This window comes from Mycetomoellerius zeteki, unplaced genomic scaffold (genome assembly GCF_001594055.1).
Source record: "Mycetomoellerius zeteki isolate Tzet28-1 unplaced genomic scaffold, Tzet1.0 scaffold364, whole genome shotgun sequence".
Taxonomy (NCBI): domain Eukaryota; kingdom Metazoa; phylum Arthropoda; class Insecta; order Hymenoptera; family Formicidae; genus Mycetomoellerius; species Mycetomoellerius zeteki.
Window position 1 is genome coordinate 423,669 of NW_017257354.1, and position 20,868 is coordinate 444,536.

The following is a 20,868-nucleotide window of genomic DNA, read 5'->3' on the forward strand; positions in this document are numbered from 1 at the left end:
ATTCATGTATGCGAGTCGAATTCGGCGCGGCTTATGTCAATGGCGCGAGGAGCATGGTAGTTGCTAGGCAGCGAGCCAGCGAGAGCGAGGCCAGGGGCGCCAGCAGAGCCAGCGCAGCACGCGCAGCACGCGCAGCACGCGCGCCAATTTCCCCGTCCCGTGGTGGCTGTGGTTGCAGTGGTTGGCCGCGGTCGTACAGTTTGCTGTACTGATCTGCTGTACAGTCGTGTGCCGTCGCGTCCGTGCCTCGTCGTGCTTGCAGTGTCGAGTGTTGAGATCAGTTGAGGTGAGGATGCGACGAGATTGCCGACACGCGACGATACGACAACGACAGTCCGTTGAGTCTGTCGTGTGACGCCAATCGAAACCCGGCGGGATCACCGCCGCTGACGAGGAGGGAATTAGGGGGGAAGGATTTTGCAAGACGGAGACACACCAGAGCTAAGATGAGATAACATGCAGAATGAGACGCAGCAGTAGCGGTAACCTATTCAGTTACGCGGTCCTCACCTTCACCCTCACTCGCCTCAAGGGTAAGTTCATTTGCCATGGAACGCGCGACGCGTGTCGCGCCTTTTATTGTTATAGCACCATCGATTACCCGAGGGTGCCGCCACCGCCGCCGCCGCAGCCGCCGCATGTGTCTCGCGCTTCAAAGTCGAATGCTTAAGAGCTGTCAGGAAAAATAGGGCAGATTCTATATAACGTTCGCACGCATACAAGCTGCGCGTCTAACTCGCCAAGCGCGCGCGCGCGCGTGTGTGTGTGCGCGCGCGCGTGTGTGTGATCCGTGATATTTTCTCAGATACTAGGGTTACATATACAGATTTAACTTCATTTAATTAAGTCGAATTGAATCCAGATTAAATTGTATACGACACTCGGAGTGTTCGGAGTAAAGCGTGACGCGAGGTAAAAGTAATCTTTATACCAAAAAATGGAACAAAACTGGCAATTTACATAGTAAATTATAATTTCATTTCTATAATTAGCAAAATCTTTGTAGAAAAAAAGGAGAGCAACATTAGAAATATGTATAAAATAATTAATAAATAATTAATCTTGTTAGGGAAACTGCTAATTTTTGCTTCTTACGTTTTATTTCTTTTTTCTCCCTTTTGATAACAAGTATGGATTAATATTTGTAGTACATGCAGAAGGTGGAGTTGCTTGCAAAGATCAACATGGACACTCTTACGAAAGCGGCTATCATTATATTCCTGGACCTGAACCATGTACCTTCTGTGTTTGTGATAATGGCAATCCAAAGTGGTGTAAAGCATTCATTTGTAAATTTCTCGAGGTATGTAATGTCAACACTCCAATAATCATCTAAATCTATTGGAATAGTAATTATTATTCCAGCTTTAGTTTAACCTTTAAGTAGGTAATTGGGATGCTTAGAACACACGCATCCCAAAGAGATTTTATTTTTACAGTTATATTTTTTAATAGTACGTTATAGAGTTCAATTTACATTATTTACATTATTTATATTCTTATGAAATAGAGGATTGTAAAAATAATTAATTTTAAGGTTTCTAGGGATAATTCTATGCGCTTGGCTTAGCGCCGAGACACTACCGTGTCTCCAGATTCATTTTCCTTTTCCAGAACAAAGTTTTGGTGATAACTATTTGTAGAGTATAGTAATTATCTACCTACTTAAAGATTAATAATGTATTTCAAGGCTGATAGTAATTGGCATGTAGTTTGTAGAACTGAGTAAACTTTAGATGAGCTACTTCTCTGTCTTTGAAACTTGATTTGTATTTTTCATCGCTGAATACAAATCTGGAAGAATTTTTTGTTGATCAAACATTCAGATCTCTATCTTGAAAAGTATATAAAAAAAAATAGGACGCAATGTCTATACCGGTCAAAGCTGGATCTTAAATGTTTTAAATAATTCCATGTGAATTTATGTACCACATTTGTAGTCCCTTGCGCGCCAAATTGGTTTTTCGGACTTAGAAACTTAACTGAACTACTACAGTAATATCACAAATTAAATTGACAGAGACATTCAATTTAATAATTTGATACTCAATTGGCTTCATTTTCAAAGAGATTTTTATGTACTGACAATCTGTAAATATTGCAAAAAATATTACCTCGGCCAGAAAATATATGGAGAAAATAAAGTTTTAAAGAAATCAGAAAAGGGGTAGCTAATCTAAAAGTTTTTCCCCGAATAACTATTCTCTAAAATGAATGAATGACTTCGGTGCTACACTTTGCATTTCAAGCTACAGAAATCATGAGCTTTAAAAGTAAAATCGGTGTATTATTACTGAAAAACAGTAAATATTCACTGATGATTAGTTATAAGTGTAGCACTCAAGTCAGTAGTAATACACTACTTTTAAAAAGTGATGAAACTGCTTGGTAGTAAGGTAAAAAATAGCAGTTTAAAGATTTATATAATAAATTTATCTTTTGTATAATAGGAGAATTGCAAGTCTTTTCGGCGAGGTAACACTTGCTGCGAGTTTATTTGCCTGGACGAAACATTGTCGTCGATATCTAATGACAAAACTGATGAAGCAGAGACTAACGCGATAGATGGAAACGCAAATTACGATATAGGTCTACGATCGGTTGCCAGTTTTGTAACAGCAATATTTTCACTAAGTCTGTTATTTTTTCTGATACATCGTCTACGCCAACGTAAGATACAAGGTAATGTGATGCTTCTATCATCACATGGACTATTTTAAATCTATAACGATAGATTTTTAGTAATTCCTGTGAGAAATAATGATCAAACATTCAGATCTCTATCTTGAAAAGTATATAAAAAATGCATGTATCACTATACAATTAGAATACAAATACACGCAATACGATTCATAATTTTTGAAACAAAACTCGTATAAAATAAAGAACGTACAAAAATATTTTGAACATTTAATATTTAAAAAAGAATTCTTTACGATTAATACACTCCTCTTGGAGATTTTCAATCTTTGCATCTTTGTTGAGGCCTTACTCCCCTCTTTGATCGATCATAGATTATAGCGGCTTGAATATAGAATAGATAATATTACTTTATCTACTCAACTCATTTGACTTGCAGTTTTCCCGACTATAGATGGTATTCATTAATTCAAAGTCGGATCTTATATTTAGATCATTTAGGATAAGGTAGCATGGCAGACAGCTTGCACTGGCCTATCATGCCAGAGATCCCGGGTTCAATCCTGGTAGGAATCAAAATCAAATATTTATACTCGTATCTCCTTTCGGAAAAGGCCGATAATCTCCCGAGAGTATTCTTGTTCACAAAAATACCGCTCGAAAAATCCGCCGTTCGGAAGCGGCATTAAAACTGTAGGTCCCATATGCTTATAGCAATTGAATAATCAGCGTGCGCACCACAAGCATATGCGAGAGGTGTAACTACAGACTTCTATATATCGATGCCTGAGCTGTAGAAGGTGCTATATCAAAAAAAATATGAAGAAAAGTCTATGTCAAGAAATGAATGAAAAGCGGTCTATTTCGCGTGAAGCATGAAGACCGTTCTATATCAGAACGCATACGAAGTACGGTTTATATTGAGAAAGTGAGAAGAACGGTTCAAGTCGCATGAAATTAAAGAAGGATCTATATAGCGCAATATTCGCTACTCATAAATTACATAAATTTAGTTACGGAAAATTAAATAATATATGAATAAATGAGTACGAGAAACAGAATTGAAAATCAAGACGATTTCCGTTCTCAGTCATACTACTATATACCTCTTCTTTAATTTCATGCGACTTTAATCGTTCTTCTCTCTTTCTCGATATAAACCGTACTTTGTATGCGTTCCGACATACACCAATCTTCACGCCTTATGCGAAATAGACCTTTTCATTCATTTCTTGATATAGACCTTTCTTTATGTTTTTCTCGATGTAGCACCTTCTACGACTCAGATATTGATATACTACTATACTGCTAACTCCTTAGGACAAGCTTATGTGAAATGGTACGATGGTTCTGCGTCATAAATTAATCCGAAGGAATGCAGTGTGGCAGTGTCCTGCGACGTTCTGCATCATTGTACATACACGTGCAAAACGTAATTTCAGTTTTGTGAAAAATTGTTCTTTTTTTTCGGAAGTTCAAGAAAAAAAGTAAAGACAATTGAATATTAGTAGACATGTGTAAAAGATTGAATATTAGTAGACGTGTATAAAAGATGCGATCTCATTCAATTTCTTCTAGAATTGTAAAGGAATTAAAAAGCTGTTAACAACCCATGCAGTTATTGCAAAATTTAATTTATTGTTTATAAATTATACAATACAAACGTTTCGTCCAACTTTTTTGATCTGCAGTACAATAAAATATAAACAGTTTTAATACTGTTAAATTAGATCAAAATATACTACTTGTCAAAATATGTATGCGTATTGATGTGTGCGCATGTATGTACACCCAAGGACTTCGATTCTTTCCCTCAGTTACTTTTGTAAGATTATTATACAGAGTTCTTTTAATGTCCGTTCCTCGTGCCCGACACGGGGAACGTTGCCACTATTATTAGTAACGTACGCGGCCGATACGACTACATAGGAATATGTCAGGTATGGACAAGGGCCTCGACTCGGATATACTGAAATTCTTAATTCACGAATACGTTCAAAATACGAATATTTATTAATCAGCACAACTTAAGCGATACAAGTTAATACATGTTAATTTCGCTATCTAAGACGTTCTCCTCGCTGTTTAATGCGGCTCGCATGCTCCGAAGTATCCGCGCATGGCCGTTTTGACGTTTACATGTCACTCGTTAATTGGTTTGGCATGAGCCGTCACGGCAGCGGTTTCCCACCAACGCAGTGATGGTCATCGTAATTTTCTTACAGCTCGGCCAGTCTGAGATTGGCATTCGACCTTGAATGTAATTAATAATTGGACAATTATATTTTGATTTTATTGTCCGTATTACTTGTACAAAATAAATATTCTTTATTAACGCATATACATTTACATTAATATAACCTAAGGATACGTAGCTATTGTCTAGCGAAATTGGAAGGCTGATTTATAATAAAAATTCATTTAGCATCGTCCGAAATCGGTCTATAGCTTGAGCCGATCGGGTGACAATATAGAGTCATACGATCTCATAGTTAAATTAAAGCCAAGAATATCCTGTACTAAATAGCGATTCTTGTCTAGAATCTTTATGACCATATAAGGTCCTCGATATTTTGGTCGAAATTTTTGGTTCACACCAGGTTTCGGTCGATTGTCCTTCATAAAGACTAAATTGCCTTTTTTATAGAGAGTCGATCGTCGATGCTTGCGATCATAATATTGCTTATTATAACTTTGAAGTTGCCTCGTAGCCTCAACGGCTGCTTCTCTATTTATTGCGCGCTGCTTTTCTAAATCGGAATCTATCTGTGTGATCTTCTTTACAAATTCAGCAAGTGAGGAATCGCTTCGACCCCTCAGGTCATATCCAACCAGAAGTTTCGCAGACGTTGCTTTTATTCCCTGATGGAATGTATTATTAATTATATACATGGCTTTACCGAGAAAATGTTTCCAATTGGGTGGCTCATCCACGAGTTTCTATAAGGTGGATTTGAGGAATCTATTGACTCGCTCCACGAGACCATCGGCCCACGGCGCGGCAACAGCTACTCTGTGATGAACAATATTATTAGAATCGCAAAGTCGAACTCGCGGGAAGTGAATGCGGTTCCCCGATCCGAAATAATTTCCCTCGGTAAGCCGAAAATGTTGAATAACGATTTTAAAAAGTCGATCGCTTCTTTCGATGACGTTGTCTTTGTCGGACAAAGCCACGTGAATCATGAGAGAACATCTACGACTATGAAAATTAATTTGTAGTTGTCTTCGGTTTGCTGAAGAAGACCGAAATCTATATAAAGTACCTCGAACGGTTTTTTCGGAATCGTGGTGAGCTGCATCTCACTTTCCTTTTGATTTGGCGAAACATTGGCCAGTAAGCAAGTGAGACAATGATCAATGTGATCTCTTATTTTTTTCCTCATGGATGGGAACCAATAAGTGGCGTTTATGCCTTGAAACGTTTTCTCAGATCCGCAGTGTGCCATTTCGTCGTGATACGCTCTGATGATGTTGCCGATCATCGATTCGGGAATTACGAAACGCGAGCGATCCGATGATTACGGTATACTAGTCCGTCAATTAACTCGAATTTTTCGCTGTCGGCGAGTTCGAGTTCGTGCGCAATGGTTTTTATAATCGGATCCTGAAGCTGTCTATATTCCAACTCCCGCTCGAAAGGAATAGCATTTATATAGGCTATCGCTCGACTCAGAGCATTGACGTGCGACATGTGCGTGCCCTTTCTATGTGTTAGTTTAAAGCAATAATTTTGTAAGCTAAATGTCTATCGCGCGATTCTGGTTAGCTTTATTTACCGCATATACTAATGCGTTACAATCTGTCACTATAGTAAATTCAATTCCGTATAAATAAATGTGAAATCTCTCAATAGCGCGGACTATCGCGAGCATCTTCAGTTCGAAACTGTGATAGTTCGTCTCTTTATTCGTTGTCTGACTATAATATGCGACGGGCGCCCATTTGTCATGGGATTGCTTTTGCATAAGGATCGCTCCGAGACCTAATGCGCTCCTTGTGGAGTTGGGTTTCCGCCAGTGAATTATAGATTTTCAAGACCGGCGATGACGTTAATTTATTTTTTATTTTTTGAAAGGATTCAAGACAATGAGAGTCAAAATGAAAATCAACATTTTTCTTAAGCAAGTTGTATAATGGTCGTGCTTTAAGTGAATAATTTTCAATGAACCTTCGGAAATAATTTGACAATCCCAGAAATCGCTGGACCTCTATTACACTACGCGGTTGCGGGAAATTCCGTACCGCTTCCGTGTGACGCGGACTGATTTGTGTCGCGTTCAACGAAAGAATGTATCCAAGATATTCAATCTTGGTTTTCAAGAATTGGCACTTCGCGTAATTTAGCGTGTAACCGTATTGTTTTAATATAACTAAAGTTTGTCGTATAATTTCTAGATTCTCATCGACGGAACCTGTCGCGATTAGAATATCATCAATATAAACGATTAGTTTATCTGTCCTTATGAGAGGTTGAAGAATCTGGACGAGTCGTTTTTGAAATTCCGTAGGTGCGTCGCAAAATCCAAACGGTAACCTAGTATACTCAAACTGCCTGTCAGGCGTCGCAAAAGAGAAGTACTTGGTGTCTTCCGGGTGCACCTTGATTTGGTGGAAGCCATCTTTCATGTCGAGAAGTGTGAAGATAGCTTTATTAGAAAGACGTGAAAGACAGTCCTCGATAATCGGAAATGGGTACTTCTGTTTAGCGACCCGACTGTTCAAAGAGCGAAGACACAAAGTCATGGTTCCGTTTTTCTTACGGATTGACACAATACGCGCGCAATACGGTGCGCTCGTTTTTATTATACCGCGCGACAGTAAGTCGTCTGTAATTTCTCGGATTTGATTGCGCTCAGCCCACGCAAACTTCCGAGGAGCATACGCATACGTGAAGGTATCCTTGAGATTAACTCGTACGCAATAATCGTCGTCTATGGACGTATCCGACAATCGATTCGTTTCTAATATTAATTGTTTTAACTTAGATTTAATTGACGAATCAAAGTCAATAGTAATTTCGTCAATTATATCCTCGAATGCCGTCGTTTCATAACACGAGGCAATTTGCAATAATTCTGCCGGAAACAATTCTATTTGCACGTACTCGCTGTTTTCGTCCTCGGATTTACCCGGAACATAAATAGCGGACAAATTATGTTTATTCGAGAAAGTCACGTCTCAAGATCATGTCTGTTGCTAAGGAATTATCCGGCAATACGTAAATCTACGTGGAACAACGAACTCGGCAATTGCTCTAAACATAAACACGAGTTAACGCAACCTTGAATTTTAATAACCGTGTTATTTAGTGCTTTATAAATACGTTGAGGTCGTTTGAATGTTCCAAAAGAAGGATCGCGGAATTCTCGATAAACATTAGAGTTTACTAGAGAGATAGGACTCCCCTATCCAACAAAGGTATCCAACAAAGCGCTTAAACTACATTTTATATTATTAAATTTGAAAACCTTTATGGATGTCCCTTTAATCAGGATGTTCCTACCAGCTGGTTGTTGTACCAGGGCTACTGTGGTGTTAACTGCAGGTTGGACTGCGGCGATAGGGCTTATCGCTTTGGTCGATATAATCACTGATGGCTGTTCCTTCTTCTTTAATTTTGAACACTGCTCGCAGATGACCCGACAACTTGCAATAAACGCAGAACCCCTTCGATTTGCAGACCTTATACGAATGATCTGTTTTTCCACACGCTGAGCAGGTTTCTGGAGACTTCGTAGCCTTGACTGGAACTGATTTCTTCTCTGTCTCTGTAGAGATAGATGTGATTCGATACATCTCATCGAGGAAACGATCGATGGAATCCACGTTGAGTGCGGCTGCAGTGGCCCGCAAGGATGTGCCGATTCCGGCGATTAGCAGATGAATGGAATCTCTTGGATTTAATTGAAGACCGTTCATGATCGCCAGTCGATCCATGGCGTATTCCTGGAAAGATTCCTTCTGCGGAGTCCATTTCCTTGCTTGGATTCTCTACATCGCTACGTGGAACATCATTGTTCTTCCGAAGCGACTGATTAACGCTTCTCGAAAGGCTGTCCATGATTCTATCATCGGACCTGAGCCAAGATCGTACTTTCGTGCAGTTTTTACTAAACAAGTGGTTGCGGCCAGCAATACTACGTCGTCCGGAGCACCATGAACATGTGCTACTTTGTCCACACGTCGAATCCACAGCTGCGCGTTCTCTGTGTCCGTACCGCCGAACTCAGGAATTTGTGGAGCCAAGAGATTTACGGTGTGTGTAGGAGACACTGTTTCAATGGATGTCTGTCTGGACAATGCATGACCGTTCGTCGGCTGAATTTCAATCGTTCTTGGAGGTGGGCTTGCCGACGTCAGTGAATCCGCGGATCTAGTGGAGTTCACTGAGCGAACTACTTGCTGTAGTAGTTGTTGTTGCTGCAATTGAGCCGATATGGACGTGAGACACTGCGTGAGAGCCTCCCACGGTGAAGCAGAATTTGTAACTGTTGCTACTCGCGGAGCCGAGGAAACCGTGGCCGTATTAACAGCACCTTCTATAATGACCAAACTATCGGTAGGTTCGATCAATGCGGAGCGAAAACGCTCATAATGGTTCATGATGACATCGATTAACGATGCACAATCCTGACCTGCTGTTATCATCAATTGTAGTTGTTCGGCTTTCTTGCGAAGCTCCTCCATCGACATCTCATCGAGGCGAGCGCGATCCATTTTTGGAGTTAATGTCACGAAAAATGAGAAAAGTCACTAAAGTCAAAGTAGAACGCGATGCACGCAAACGGAGCGAAGAGGTTTTTAATTAATCAAAGTGCTACACTGGTCGCGACCATGCGATCGAAAGATCCAGCAAAGATGCACGTAGAACCTCGGAACTCGCGGCGCGAAATCACGTGTTGCGATCGTGTTCGTGAGAACCGAATCTGTGCCGAAATTCACACGCGGCAGAATCGCGGATAACTTGTGGATAAAACGATTATAACGCGATACTACTGTGAATTGAACGCTAACAGTTCTCCAAATTGAGAACGAGGTGAATCCCACTTTTGAAGTGAAACTGTAAGATTATTATACAGAGTTCTTTTAATGTCCGTTCCTTGTGCCCGACACGGAGACGTTGCCACTATTATTAGTAGCGTACGCCGGTCTGACTACGTAGGTAGGAATATGTCAGGTATGGACAAGGGCCTCGACTCGGATATACTGAAATTCTTAGTTCACGAATACGTTTATTAATCATAGCACAACTTAAGTGATACAAGTTAATACATGTTAACTCTTTCGCTATCTAAGACGTTCTCCTCGCCGCTTCATGCGGTTCGCATGCTCCGGAGTATCCGCGCATGGCCGTTTTGACATTTATATGTCGCTCGTTAATTGGTTCGGCATGAGCCGCCACGGCAGCGGTTCCCCACCAATGCAGTGGTGGTCATTGTAATTTTCTTACACTTTTTGAAACTTCCAAAAATTCAGGTTATTTCGTTTTTACGTCAAATTTAGTTGTAAGCAGATGTAAGGTTTAGTCGTGTTGTTAATCGCGCACGGACTATAAGCATTAATGTAAAAAAGTAGCCATTTTTCAGTTTGTTAAAATTTCCGAAGGAAAGAATTGAAGTCCTTGGGTATACGTCACACGGTCACGCGGAGCAGTTTTCGACGCGTGCGTATAATGCAACATCAAAATTGGGGGTTACTTTTTCAAACGAGTTAAGCTGGAAACACAATGGATAGATACACAGGTAATAGGCACAGAAAACAGGGAATAACGAGCCATCCAATCCGAGCTCTGGGATATAATAGCAAACTTATACCCCAGAGCTCTGATTGGACGGCTCGTTATTCCTTGTGCCTATTGCCTGTGCCCATTGTGTTTCCAGCTTTAATAGTTTATAATAGTATATACAGGATGTCACAGAATGACCGCCAAATATTTCGTGCTGATAGAGCGGACTAAACTGAGTCGAAAAGTCCTCTACTATTTTGCAATAGTTTTCGCAATAATTAACAAGATATTAATTACTAAAAATCGCCGAATATTGGTTTTCAATAATTTTTTACTCAAGTACTATCAACTTTGCGGAAAAACAGTAAGTGACAAAAATTGTTTATTTTCTTCTCTTACAGTTCTGAGAATTGTTTCAGAATTTTTTAGTATTACATTTTCTCATGTTGGTAAAAATAGTTGCCAATACGAATATATAGTACTAAAAAGGTGATAAAAAATTCTGAAAAAATTCTCAGAACTGTAAGAGAAGAAAATAAACAATTTTTGTCACTTACTGTTTTTCCGCAAAGTTGATAGTACTTGAGTAAAAAATTATTGAAAACCAATATTCGGCGATTTTTAGTAATTAATACCTTGTTAACTATTACAAAAATTGCAAAATAGTAAAAGACTTTTCGACTCAGTTAAGTCCTCTCTACCAGCACATGAAATATTTGGCGGTCATATTCTGGGTCACCCTCTGTATAGAAGTGGGTGTAACACAGGCCAGAGGCTTAACGTAAGAGGACGATTAATCCCGTAAACACAATAGGTGTAGTAAGCCTTAAACCTTAAGAAATTGATCAATCACAGTCGGAGAAAAATAATCGGCTATGATTAGTCAGTTCCTTAAGGCTTAAAAAGGAAAAAAGTAATTGTTATACAAAAATTATATGGTTTAATCGGTAATACAGACGGCTTTAGGATCCTCTTAATGTATATCACATAAGATCACAACAAAAATTACATCAAATTACGAGATATTTTATTTTTTTAAATTGTGTTTTTCTACTGAATGCATTTTATGAATAATATCTGAGTTTTTAGATAAAAAATCATAAGATTCTCCACATATAGTTGAAAATTATATTTCGCTTATTTTCATTTATTATTCCATATTTATTATTTTTATATTTAAGAGGGACAATTTATAATCATGTCCTTAATTTGGGACAAAATTTGGAACGCGTAAAATGGGATGAAGAGTTAAAATTTGAGTTCTTCCTAATTCGAGACGGTTAGTCATTGAAATTTAGGACCATTTAAGTACAGTCTTAAGATGTTATGAATCAATTAGAAGCCGGTATTCGTAGTTGGTTCTTATATTTAAAATCGTCTTAAGTACAGTTTTAAGATGTCATGAACCAATCAGAAAATCGTCTTTCTTTATTAGTGTCTTCTTAACCCTAGGAAGGCAAATCGTTTTCGAGGGAGACGAATGTAGGGTCATTTTGATCCATAACAGAATTTCTATTGCAAACTAGTTTTGGGAAGGAATTATATATAAAAACGCATTTTGTGTGTGAATTATATATACTTTATCTCTTTTTAGTGTTCTGTATACTTATAATACATAAAGTAAGTGTATTTTTTGTATGATACTAACAAATAAATTTATTACAATTTTGACATCTTGTACTGTATTTCGTATTATTACCGACGTAAATATAACATCGTGATCATTTTTCATTAACCGCTACCGCATTCCGAGCTGTCTTATCAGTTATCACTCATGAGTGAAAGTGATCCTGCATTCATCGTACGAGGGTTAAGACATTACTTAAGATGATCTTAAAATAAGAACCGATTATGAATAACGGCCAGAGAGTCATATTAGCATCTTAAGACATTATTTAAGGTGGTCGTAAAATAAGAACGAACTATGAACATTGTCCTATCTCTTTGAGTTATTGGAGTTACAGTTAACAAATCAAAGATGTGATTTGATATTCCAGAAATTCAAGCTGCTGTAGTGGCTGTGACAATCAAATGATGATTATAAAAGAAGAGTGTTTAATTGAAGGTTATCCGTTTCGCGGGTTTTCTCCGTGTCCAAATCCATTCTTGGAATGCCAACGTTTCGTGAACCTTACAGTCCACTTCATCAGGGCGAGGAGCAGCCTGATACAGTACACGGAGAAAACCCGCGAAACGGATAACCTTCATACAGAAAGCACCCGTGGAAGCCTCAAGAAGAGTGTTTAATTGTTTAGTAATTGAAAATATAAGAGCAGAATGTAATTGTAAAGGATTCTACATATTTTAAATACTCGTAAAACTCATCTGATGTGTTTTTTATATAATTTTTCTTAAAACTTGTGTACTGTAGTGTGTAATTAATAGCGTTTTTTATTGGCAAAATTAAAATGCCCTTTAAATCTATTGTACACAAATCGACGTAAAGATGTACGTTTAATAAAAATATAGAAACGAGTTAAAAAACCGCGAAATCCTCAATACATTTTATTGTGCTCTTTAATAAAATATACATTGGGCATTTTATCAATTGAGATATTTCACTTTTACATTCAGATTAGAGTAGTGCATAATGGCTTTAATATGCCTTGAGTGCGCATCAGTTTTGCTACTGACAAACTGTGTTATAAGTGTGAAAATTTTTTCACAAATATGACAATATAAAAATGTATATATGTTGTGCATTAGTTTGTGTGGCAGGTCGAGAAAATAGACAACTTGGAGAGGACCAAAGAAATTTGGGTAATATGGGATACTTGGAGAGAGGCGGATTGCCTCACGGGGTTCCCATGGACGACATACCTTGCGGAACAGGTTACTCATTATGGAAACCACCTGGCAGTAATTACTTTCCGCGTGGTGAGGCGCCTCCGCCCTATGAGGAAGCGATCGCGGCTGCAAGGGCGGAACAGGCATTGTTATCAATTAATCCGCACGCGTTGCTGTCAATGAATTTCTCGGACAATTACATGCCAAATTCTAACAATCATGCGAGCGTGGCGGTTGTCACGGACACGCAAAATGATTTGACCGTAAACACGCAGGCGTCGTCTAATGATAGTAACATACACACGCCCTTGATGTCTTCGTCAAACAGACTGCTGTCTAGTCCCAGCGCATATGCTGGTGGTTATCGACCAATAAGCCAAAGCAGCGCATCATCCACCATTGGTTTGAATACGAGCACTTCCACCGCGAGTTTCACAATAGGGACAAACACATACGAGAATCTACCGGTCTCATCGATCGCTATGACGAGTTTTAACGATAGTCAACATTCCACAGTGACAAGCACTAGTACGCAGCCGCTACTACCGATATCGCATTCCACTATACCTAAGAACTATCGTCAGCACACAACGATGTTTCCGCGGCAGAGCGGCGGCGATGGCGACAGCGGCGGCGCGTTTACAATATCGGCGACTCTGTCAAATTCGGACGTATCCTCCCATCGTACGATTCCGCGAACATTGACTTGCGTCACTAGCAGAGCAAAGGATGTTTTAACTGATTGCTCAGCGAGGGACTATCTCCGTTTGTCGCCGAGCAGCATTGCGGCGTCTCAAAGCCTGTCACGTCCTATACAGCTGTCCGCAGTCGCAGTCACGGCCCCGGGCAATTACAAAAGTACCAAAAACTCGGACCCGTTTTATACGGATGCTCCTGTGGCATCCAGTTTAGCGCAATCGGAAACGTACATCGCGGATACGTCAAATGTATCCGAACGGACTCGGGAATACACGGTATAAAAATATACAATTCATCGTCATATAAATTATATTTACGTTACTAATTTTCATCATTTCTTCTGTATCGCAGCCTTCGCTAAGCATAGCTAACGAAATCAATGCAAGCGGCAGCTTCGAGTCGGTGACGTGTACTTGCAGTATACAAGCGTTACCCACTCTGCACGACGACACGGACGATTATCGAAGCGAGTGTGAAAACTGTAAGAGCGCGACGGGTTCTCGTTACTATTTAGATAACGAAGATGAGCTCGTTACATCACTTCACGAAACCATGACGTTGCACAGAAGGCCGGACGAAGCAACATCAAGTGCTACACCACAGTATTATAGAACTTCACTTACACTGCCGACGAGTACACGCCAACGTACAAGGTAGACATCCTATCAATATAATATTTTTAGAATCAGAACTATAAAAAAACTTCTTTTTACATTTATGTTTTTTTGTCAAACAAAAATATACACTATTCAATAAAAAATAAAGAATACTCAAAATTGCACAATTTTCAGACCGTTGAAACTTACTGTTAGTGAAAAATTATTGCAGACAAAAAATTAAAATAGCATTTTGAAGTTTGGGGTTTGTACTTTAGTATGCTTTTAGCAATTTTTTGAAAACTTTATTTTCACAATTCTGTATCTTAAAAAAGATTACATCGTTTTATTTCTTAAAATTGCACTCAACACTGCAACTTGATAAAAAGATTTTTCTTTAAAAAAAAATTAAGACTACCCAAAAAAGTACATAGTTTCCTCTACAAATTCCTTTTCTAAATTTTTTCTTACGATTTTTTTTAAACCGAACTAGGCAACTTTGAAGCTGAACCTGCATTTTGTACAATCGATGTTGAAACTTGGCGAGAAATCTTAAACTCGAAATTTATGCTTTAACATTCTTTCGTTTCCGAAAAATTTTTTGTCTGCGATAATTTTTCACCGAGTTTCAGCGGTCCAAAAATTACGTAATTTGGAGCGTTTTTTATTTTTTGTAAGTAGTGTATTTGTTGATGGTTTATCACAAATAAAAAGTTTTAGTAGATGAACCTTTAAAGTGTTTTTATATTTAGGATTACCGGAGCTCGTGAAAATTGGTTCAATACCATGCCAGAAAGTTCTAGCGGTTCTTCGGACGAAAATTAAGTAATAAAAAAAAATAGAGGAAAATGTTCAAGTGCGCAAACAAAATTATACATGCACACACGAAATATACACAAACACGTACAGTATGTATATAATTATTTAAAAAAATTGTCCTATATAGAGTGTCCCAGAATTATCAAGCTTCTGTTTTTAAATAAGATTGTTTAATAATTTTTACGTCTTGATAATTTTTGCGCTATGTCTAAGTTCAAGAAAATAGCCAGACTTGTTACATTTAACGCGATGTAATAGTTCTGTTTCACAATTTTTTTTATTTGTTTTGCTGATTCTACAATGAATCGGCAGTTTGTAGTCCTACAAGTTGGCTGCTGACCAACTTCAACCAATCACGATTCACCGACTATCCTTTAAGGCTGTATCAGATTATACCGATTCTGCTGATTCCGACTGCCGATTTTAGTTGATCGATCACACTTGTCAATGTTTGCCGACGATTGCCACCGATTGACTCAACTATATAGAAGAGTAAAATTAATAAAACGCGAGAGTAACACAAATCTCGGACGAATTGTATCGAAATATAATGCCTATGTTGAAAATCGAGACGCGATACTGGCTAAATTTCAAGTAATTCGGCTGACAGATTCGCAGGGCTAAGGTCTTTCGAATTCGTTTATCAATAATATTTCCATATCGCAAGGCCAATTTTTCTTTTTTGATGCCATCTTCCCCAACTGTCTTCTACGAATATTTACCAACTACTTTTTCTTGTATACAACCGCCAAACTATCACGTGATTAAATCTTTATTTCTGTTAGTTATGATTCTGAGCCGCTGACGACGCTCGAAAAGTAGATTTGAATCTAAACGCGAGTTGGCCGATCTAGTCTGCCTCAGTAAGTCAGTATGATTGGTCTGCTGAGGATCAGCGGTTAGTCAGAGTCGGTAGTCGGATTAGCCTGCAGAGTCGATATTTGTAGTCTAACGAGCTTTAGACTCGCTTCCAACTCACCGACTACAAACTATCGACTCATTGTAGAATTAACATTTGACATGATGACTCTTCTAAAATTTTAAGAAATATTCTTTTTTACTCTTTCCATATAATATTTAAAAGAAACTATCAGTTTTTGGGACATCCTTTATAGTATCGTCGTAATGATCATCGTACATATATGATTATCATCATAATCATCACTATTATCGTCGTCATTATCATTAGATAGCGGAAGCGTGTGAGGATATACTGCAGTGAGCAGAGCAAATCCTCGCCGAGATATATTAAGGGGATTCTAAAGTGAAGCCCGATTCCGATGAAGTCACTATCTTACCGATAAAATGCGACACATCGACATATCTTTATATATATTATCAATATCTACATCAATATCTCACGCACACATATACATAAATTTTCGTAGAACAATAGTATTTTAATTAGACGTCTAAGTCTAATTCTAAGAATTCCGCGTTGTTTGTTCGTGTAAACTACTAGTCTGTGGACCACAATTTCATAAGTACAAATTGCAAAGCTTTTGTCATCAAGCAAATGTTATGATATTGACAGCTTTGACGTCATATTGGACTAAGCAATGGTAAAGATTTCAATTTAAACAATTTTTTTCGTTCTCGACATAAACTCCATCTTGCAGACACATATTAATGCGTACACTTTAATCTTGGAAAAGGATTTTAAATCTGTAAAAGAAGAAAAAAGTAATTATTATACAAAAATTATATGTTATTCGGTAATACTGACGACTTTAGGATCCCCTTGAGATGGATCAGTGAGAAATTTCATAGTGAAACATCATGATCCTTTACATCAAATATGGTCGACCGTTATTATTATCGTTATTACTGTCATAATCATCGTCACATCTATCATAACAATAACTTTCCAAATTTATTTTATCTGCCGAATAAAAATATTATATGTCACGCGCGCGCGCAAAGGGTTATACAGATTTTAATGATAGATCTTTATTGTAAAAAGTAGAATAAATTCATATCTGTATATGTATATGATATTAGAATAATCATAAAACTGTAACGAGTCATGAAACTCTTTCATGAAATATCTAAAACAAAAGTGAGAGGTTTTTGTTATTGTAGTCCCTGGTCATATTAGACGCATGAATAGATTTACCTTGAATGATTGAAAATGATAGCTATTTTTATTTTTCATATCTAAAGTACCGGTTTGTTTGGACATTCTCAACAAAACACAATTTTATTAGTATTAAAATATTTATTTTTGTAAAAACATGTTTGTTTTTTTTTTAGTATCTTGTCAAATTGATAATGAGATCATTAATTAGCCAAAAAAAGCTTACGCAAATATTGATACGTAATTTCGATTTATTAAAAGGACATTTATATAATTAACAAATTAAAAACAGCAAACGTTTCGAATGTTTGGTCCTCCTCAGTGCAATAATTCACATTACAATAATAACTATCAAAAGCCATATAAACCCACACAATACATGGGGGGGACATTCAATTTATGTTCTCAAATATCCTATTTTTTATATCCTTGTGTTTCGGATGTCTCAGGATGTTCCAAGACTGTATTTTGGACGTCTCGTTATATGACTCCAGATCGTCAAGTCTGCCAAGATCACATTGCAAATTGTATGCTACATATTATGTTGGCAGAACTCCAACAGTAGTCGAGTATGATTTGCCGACATTAGGCATTAATATCAACGAGTGCTCTTTTTAGGTTATTAATTATCTCATTATTAGATTGATTCTCAGAATTGATATTATACACTTTTTAATTTTATCTTGTGAAACCACTATTCGAAGCTATTAGTTTTAATTCTAATAGTAATGTCCTATATGTAATGTTTAAATTAAAGTTCGCCATACAAATTAGTAAAAGGAAATTTCTTTAAAGAAACAGAAAAATATTTGCGCTTCTTTTACTGTCACCTCTATGAACTGCTAATAGGTCCATACTTTTTAGACCCTGCGCACAATAGAGAAAATATTAGGAATAAGAATAAATATTAAGATTTCAATTTCATTATTATATAAAAAACCGCTTATATAGGGTTTTTGATAGGTTGAAATCTTAATATTTATTTCTATTTCTAATATTTCCTCTATGTGCAGGGCTTTATGCATTTATAAGTATCAAGTAAGTCAAAATAAATGTATCTACTTTATAGTTAGAATTATTTTCTTTACATATTTTTGTCAATTACAATAATGATAGATGGGTCATAAATCATAATATAATATAAGTTTAATTCTTGGAAGTCAATTAATTGTAAATAATATGCGTAATAATATAACCAAGGACTATATAATAACTTATGATTATATGTTTGAAGATATATGAGTTGCCTATGGTTGTCTATACACTGAATATTAAGGGATTGCAAATGAAAGGAATAGGGAACAGGGAACAGAACAAGAATTTCAATTTATCTGAAATCATGTACTGTGGAATACACAGTTTCTGATAGATTGAAGTTCTTGAAGCCGGAGCGTAGATCTTTCCATGATGCATAATGCATAAAGCATAAGAAAATCAACCAATCAAAATCTTTTATTTTACGGAAAAGAAGGAAATGAAAGACTAATCGATTCATTTTCTTATGCATTATCCATTATGTAAGACTATGTTCCCGTACTTATTCTCTGTTCACTGTTCTCTATTCCTTTGATTGTGCGCATTGTGCGCAGCCCTTAAATCTCGAAACATAATAGGTGTAGTAAGCCTTAAGTTTTAAGCCGTAAGCCTTAATCAATCGCAGTCAAATGTGAGAAGAATACTCGACTATGATTACGTCTATATGACATCCCTTAAACGGGTTTAATAATATCCGTATTATGAAATTGGTCAATCATAATTACTCTGAAGAATAGAACGATTGTGATTGGCCAATTTCATAACTATAGATGTTATTAAACCCGATTAAGGATGTCGTGTAAATGTAGTCAGTGATTAGTCAATTTCTTAAAGCTTAAGGCTTACTACATCTATTGTGTTTCAGGACTAAGGGACTAAGCTCAAGATAACCGTTACTGAATTGTGGAATGTAGGTTGCGTAGTTCAATACACAATGGTTGCGTTCAACAAAGAAAGCAGCTTTGCAACTGTTGTAAAATTCTTGAATATGATTGATTTATACATTTAGATCCAATGATGAGGAACTAAGGGCAAGACCAATCATATTAAAGAATTTTACAATAATTGCAAAGCTGCTTTTTCTGCTGAACGCAGCGAATGGCTGCGTTCAGCAGACTCAACAGTTGAATGAGCACTTACTGCTATTGATGTATTCTTCTAGATCTAAAATTCTAATTGGATGATCTAAAAGAATACACTAATAACAGCGAATGCTCGCTCAACTTGAGTCTGCTAAATGCAGCCAATGTTTTAGCGTAACTATGACTGTGTCCTAAAATTTACTGAAAATCTATAGTTTATGTGTTACGTGTATTATAGATTTTTAGTACTGGCTGTAAATTTTGGAATAGATTATGTATGTCGTTAGCATACATATATAATTATGCCAAAGCATTAGGTGCATTTAATACTACAATCGCTCAGTAAAGGTGTGTTCCACTTGGCGCTCACATCGCTCGAGAATATTATTAGTCCTTGTTTAATATTTGATAAACAAAAGGGATGAAATGGTTCTGTGAACGTTGAGAGCGTCAAGCGTCGGAACGTATCCTGTAGCGGGATGTTCTAAACGTCTTATCGATGATTGTCGCTATCGTTAACTAGCGACAGCCAATGGCGGTACAATCCTGGGAGAAAGAACAGCTCTCATTAGCTGTCGCTAGTTAACGATAGCGACAATTGTCGATAAAACATTTATGGCTCCTGCACACTGGACGCAGAAACGCTTACCGCGCGGCAAAATACAACGCGGTAGCCAATAAGCTTACAGCTCCTAACATATTCATTGGTTACGTCGCATTTTGCCGCGCGGCAAGCGTTTCCGCGTCCAATGTGCAGGAGTCATTAGAGAATCCCGCAACTGAACACTCAATGAACTTTTACATCTGATTGGTGTATTTCGTTAGATCTAAAAGAATATAGAACAAATATGTGCAAGAGTTCACTGAACGATTAGTGAGCGGTAATTGTACTGAATGCATCCATTACATGTTGACTTACGATTATGTCTTGCGTTCCTCTACTCAATAACAGACATCTTTGTGCTCAGGCCCTAAGGCTCCTGATTAGTTACCATCGGCCATATTGAATCGTGACGTCATAAGCGAGAAGTGATACGTTGAAGTTTTTTGCATGCTCTTCTTAAATAAAAAAAAATTCGAGTAAAATAAAATAATAGGATTGCTTTAAACCAACTGTAAAAATGAGCCGAAGCTATTCTTATCCCCAGCTTTATTCCTTATCTCTCCCCTCCTTCTTGACAGTTAGTAAATAATCGTAAAGAGTTCACGTGAAGTGAAAATGGACCTATTATGCATATGCACTTCACGTGCCTTTTACGCCTGTTTAGTGACTGTTGGAGGAGGGAGGGGGGAGAGTAAGGATAGCTTTAGCCCATTTTTATAAGTGTTTTAAAGTGATCTCATTATTTTGTTTTATTCAAATTCTCTTTATTTATGAATGCAAGAAACTTTAACGTGTTATTT

General features: G+C 37.4%; 1 protein-coding gene across 2 annotated transcripts; it reads left to right on the forward strand.

Annotated features, from left to right (window-relative positions):
* The first annotated feature begins 204 nt into the window (after positions 1–204).
* Positions 205–15,377, forward strand: LOC108725805 (uncharacterized serine-rich protein C215.13). Of its 2 annotated transcripts, none has more exons than XM_018453031.1 (6): positions 205–533; positions 1,149–1,303; positions 2,451–2,682; positions 13,076–14,130; positions 14,207–14,508; positions 15,204–15,377. In XM_018453031.1, the coding sequence occupies exons 1-6, from the start codon at positions 464–466 to the stop codon at positions 15,274–15,276; spliced, it is 1,887 nt and encodes a 628-aa protein (XP_018308533.1). In that variant the 5' UTR covers positions 205–463; the 3' UTR covers positions 15,277–15,377. The 2 variants fall into 2 exon arrangements, with proteins under 2 accessions (XP_018308533.1, XP_018308534.1); XM_018453032.1 differs by having other exon boundaries at positions 13,088–14,130.
* Positions 15,378–20,868: the final 5,491 nt, after the last annotated feature.

Bases quoted from the DNA above. Each gene is read 5' to 3' on its own strand.
- LOC108725805 (XM_018453031.1), top strand. From the start codon at position 464: ATGAGACGCAGCAGTAGCGGTAACCTATTCAGTTACGCGGTCCTCACC. The intron at 534-1,148 runs GTAAGTTCATTT...TAATATTTGTAG, and splicing joins CACCCTCACTCGCCTCAAGG to TACATGCAGAAGGTGGAGTT. The intron at 14,131-14,206 runs GTATAAAAATAT...TCTGTATCGCAG, and splicing joins AACGGACTCGGGAATACACG to CCTTCGCTAAGCATAGCTAA.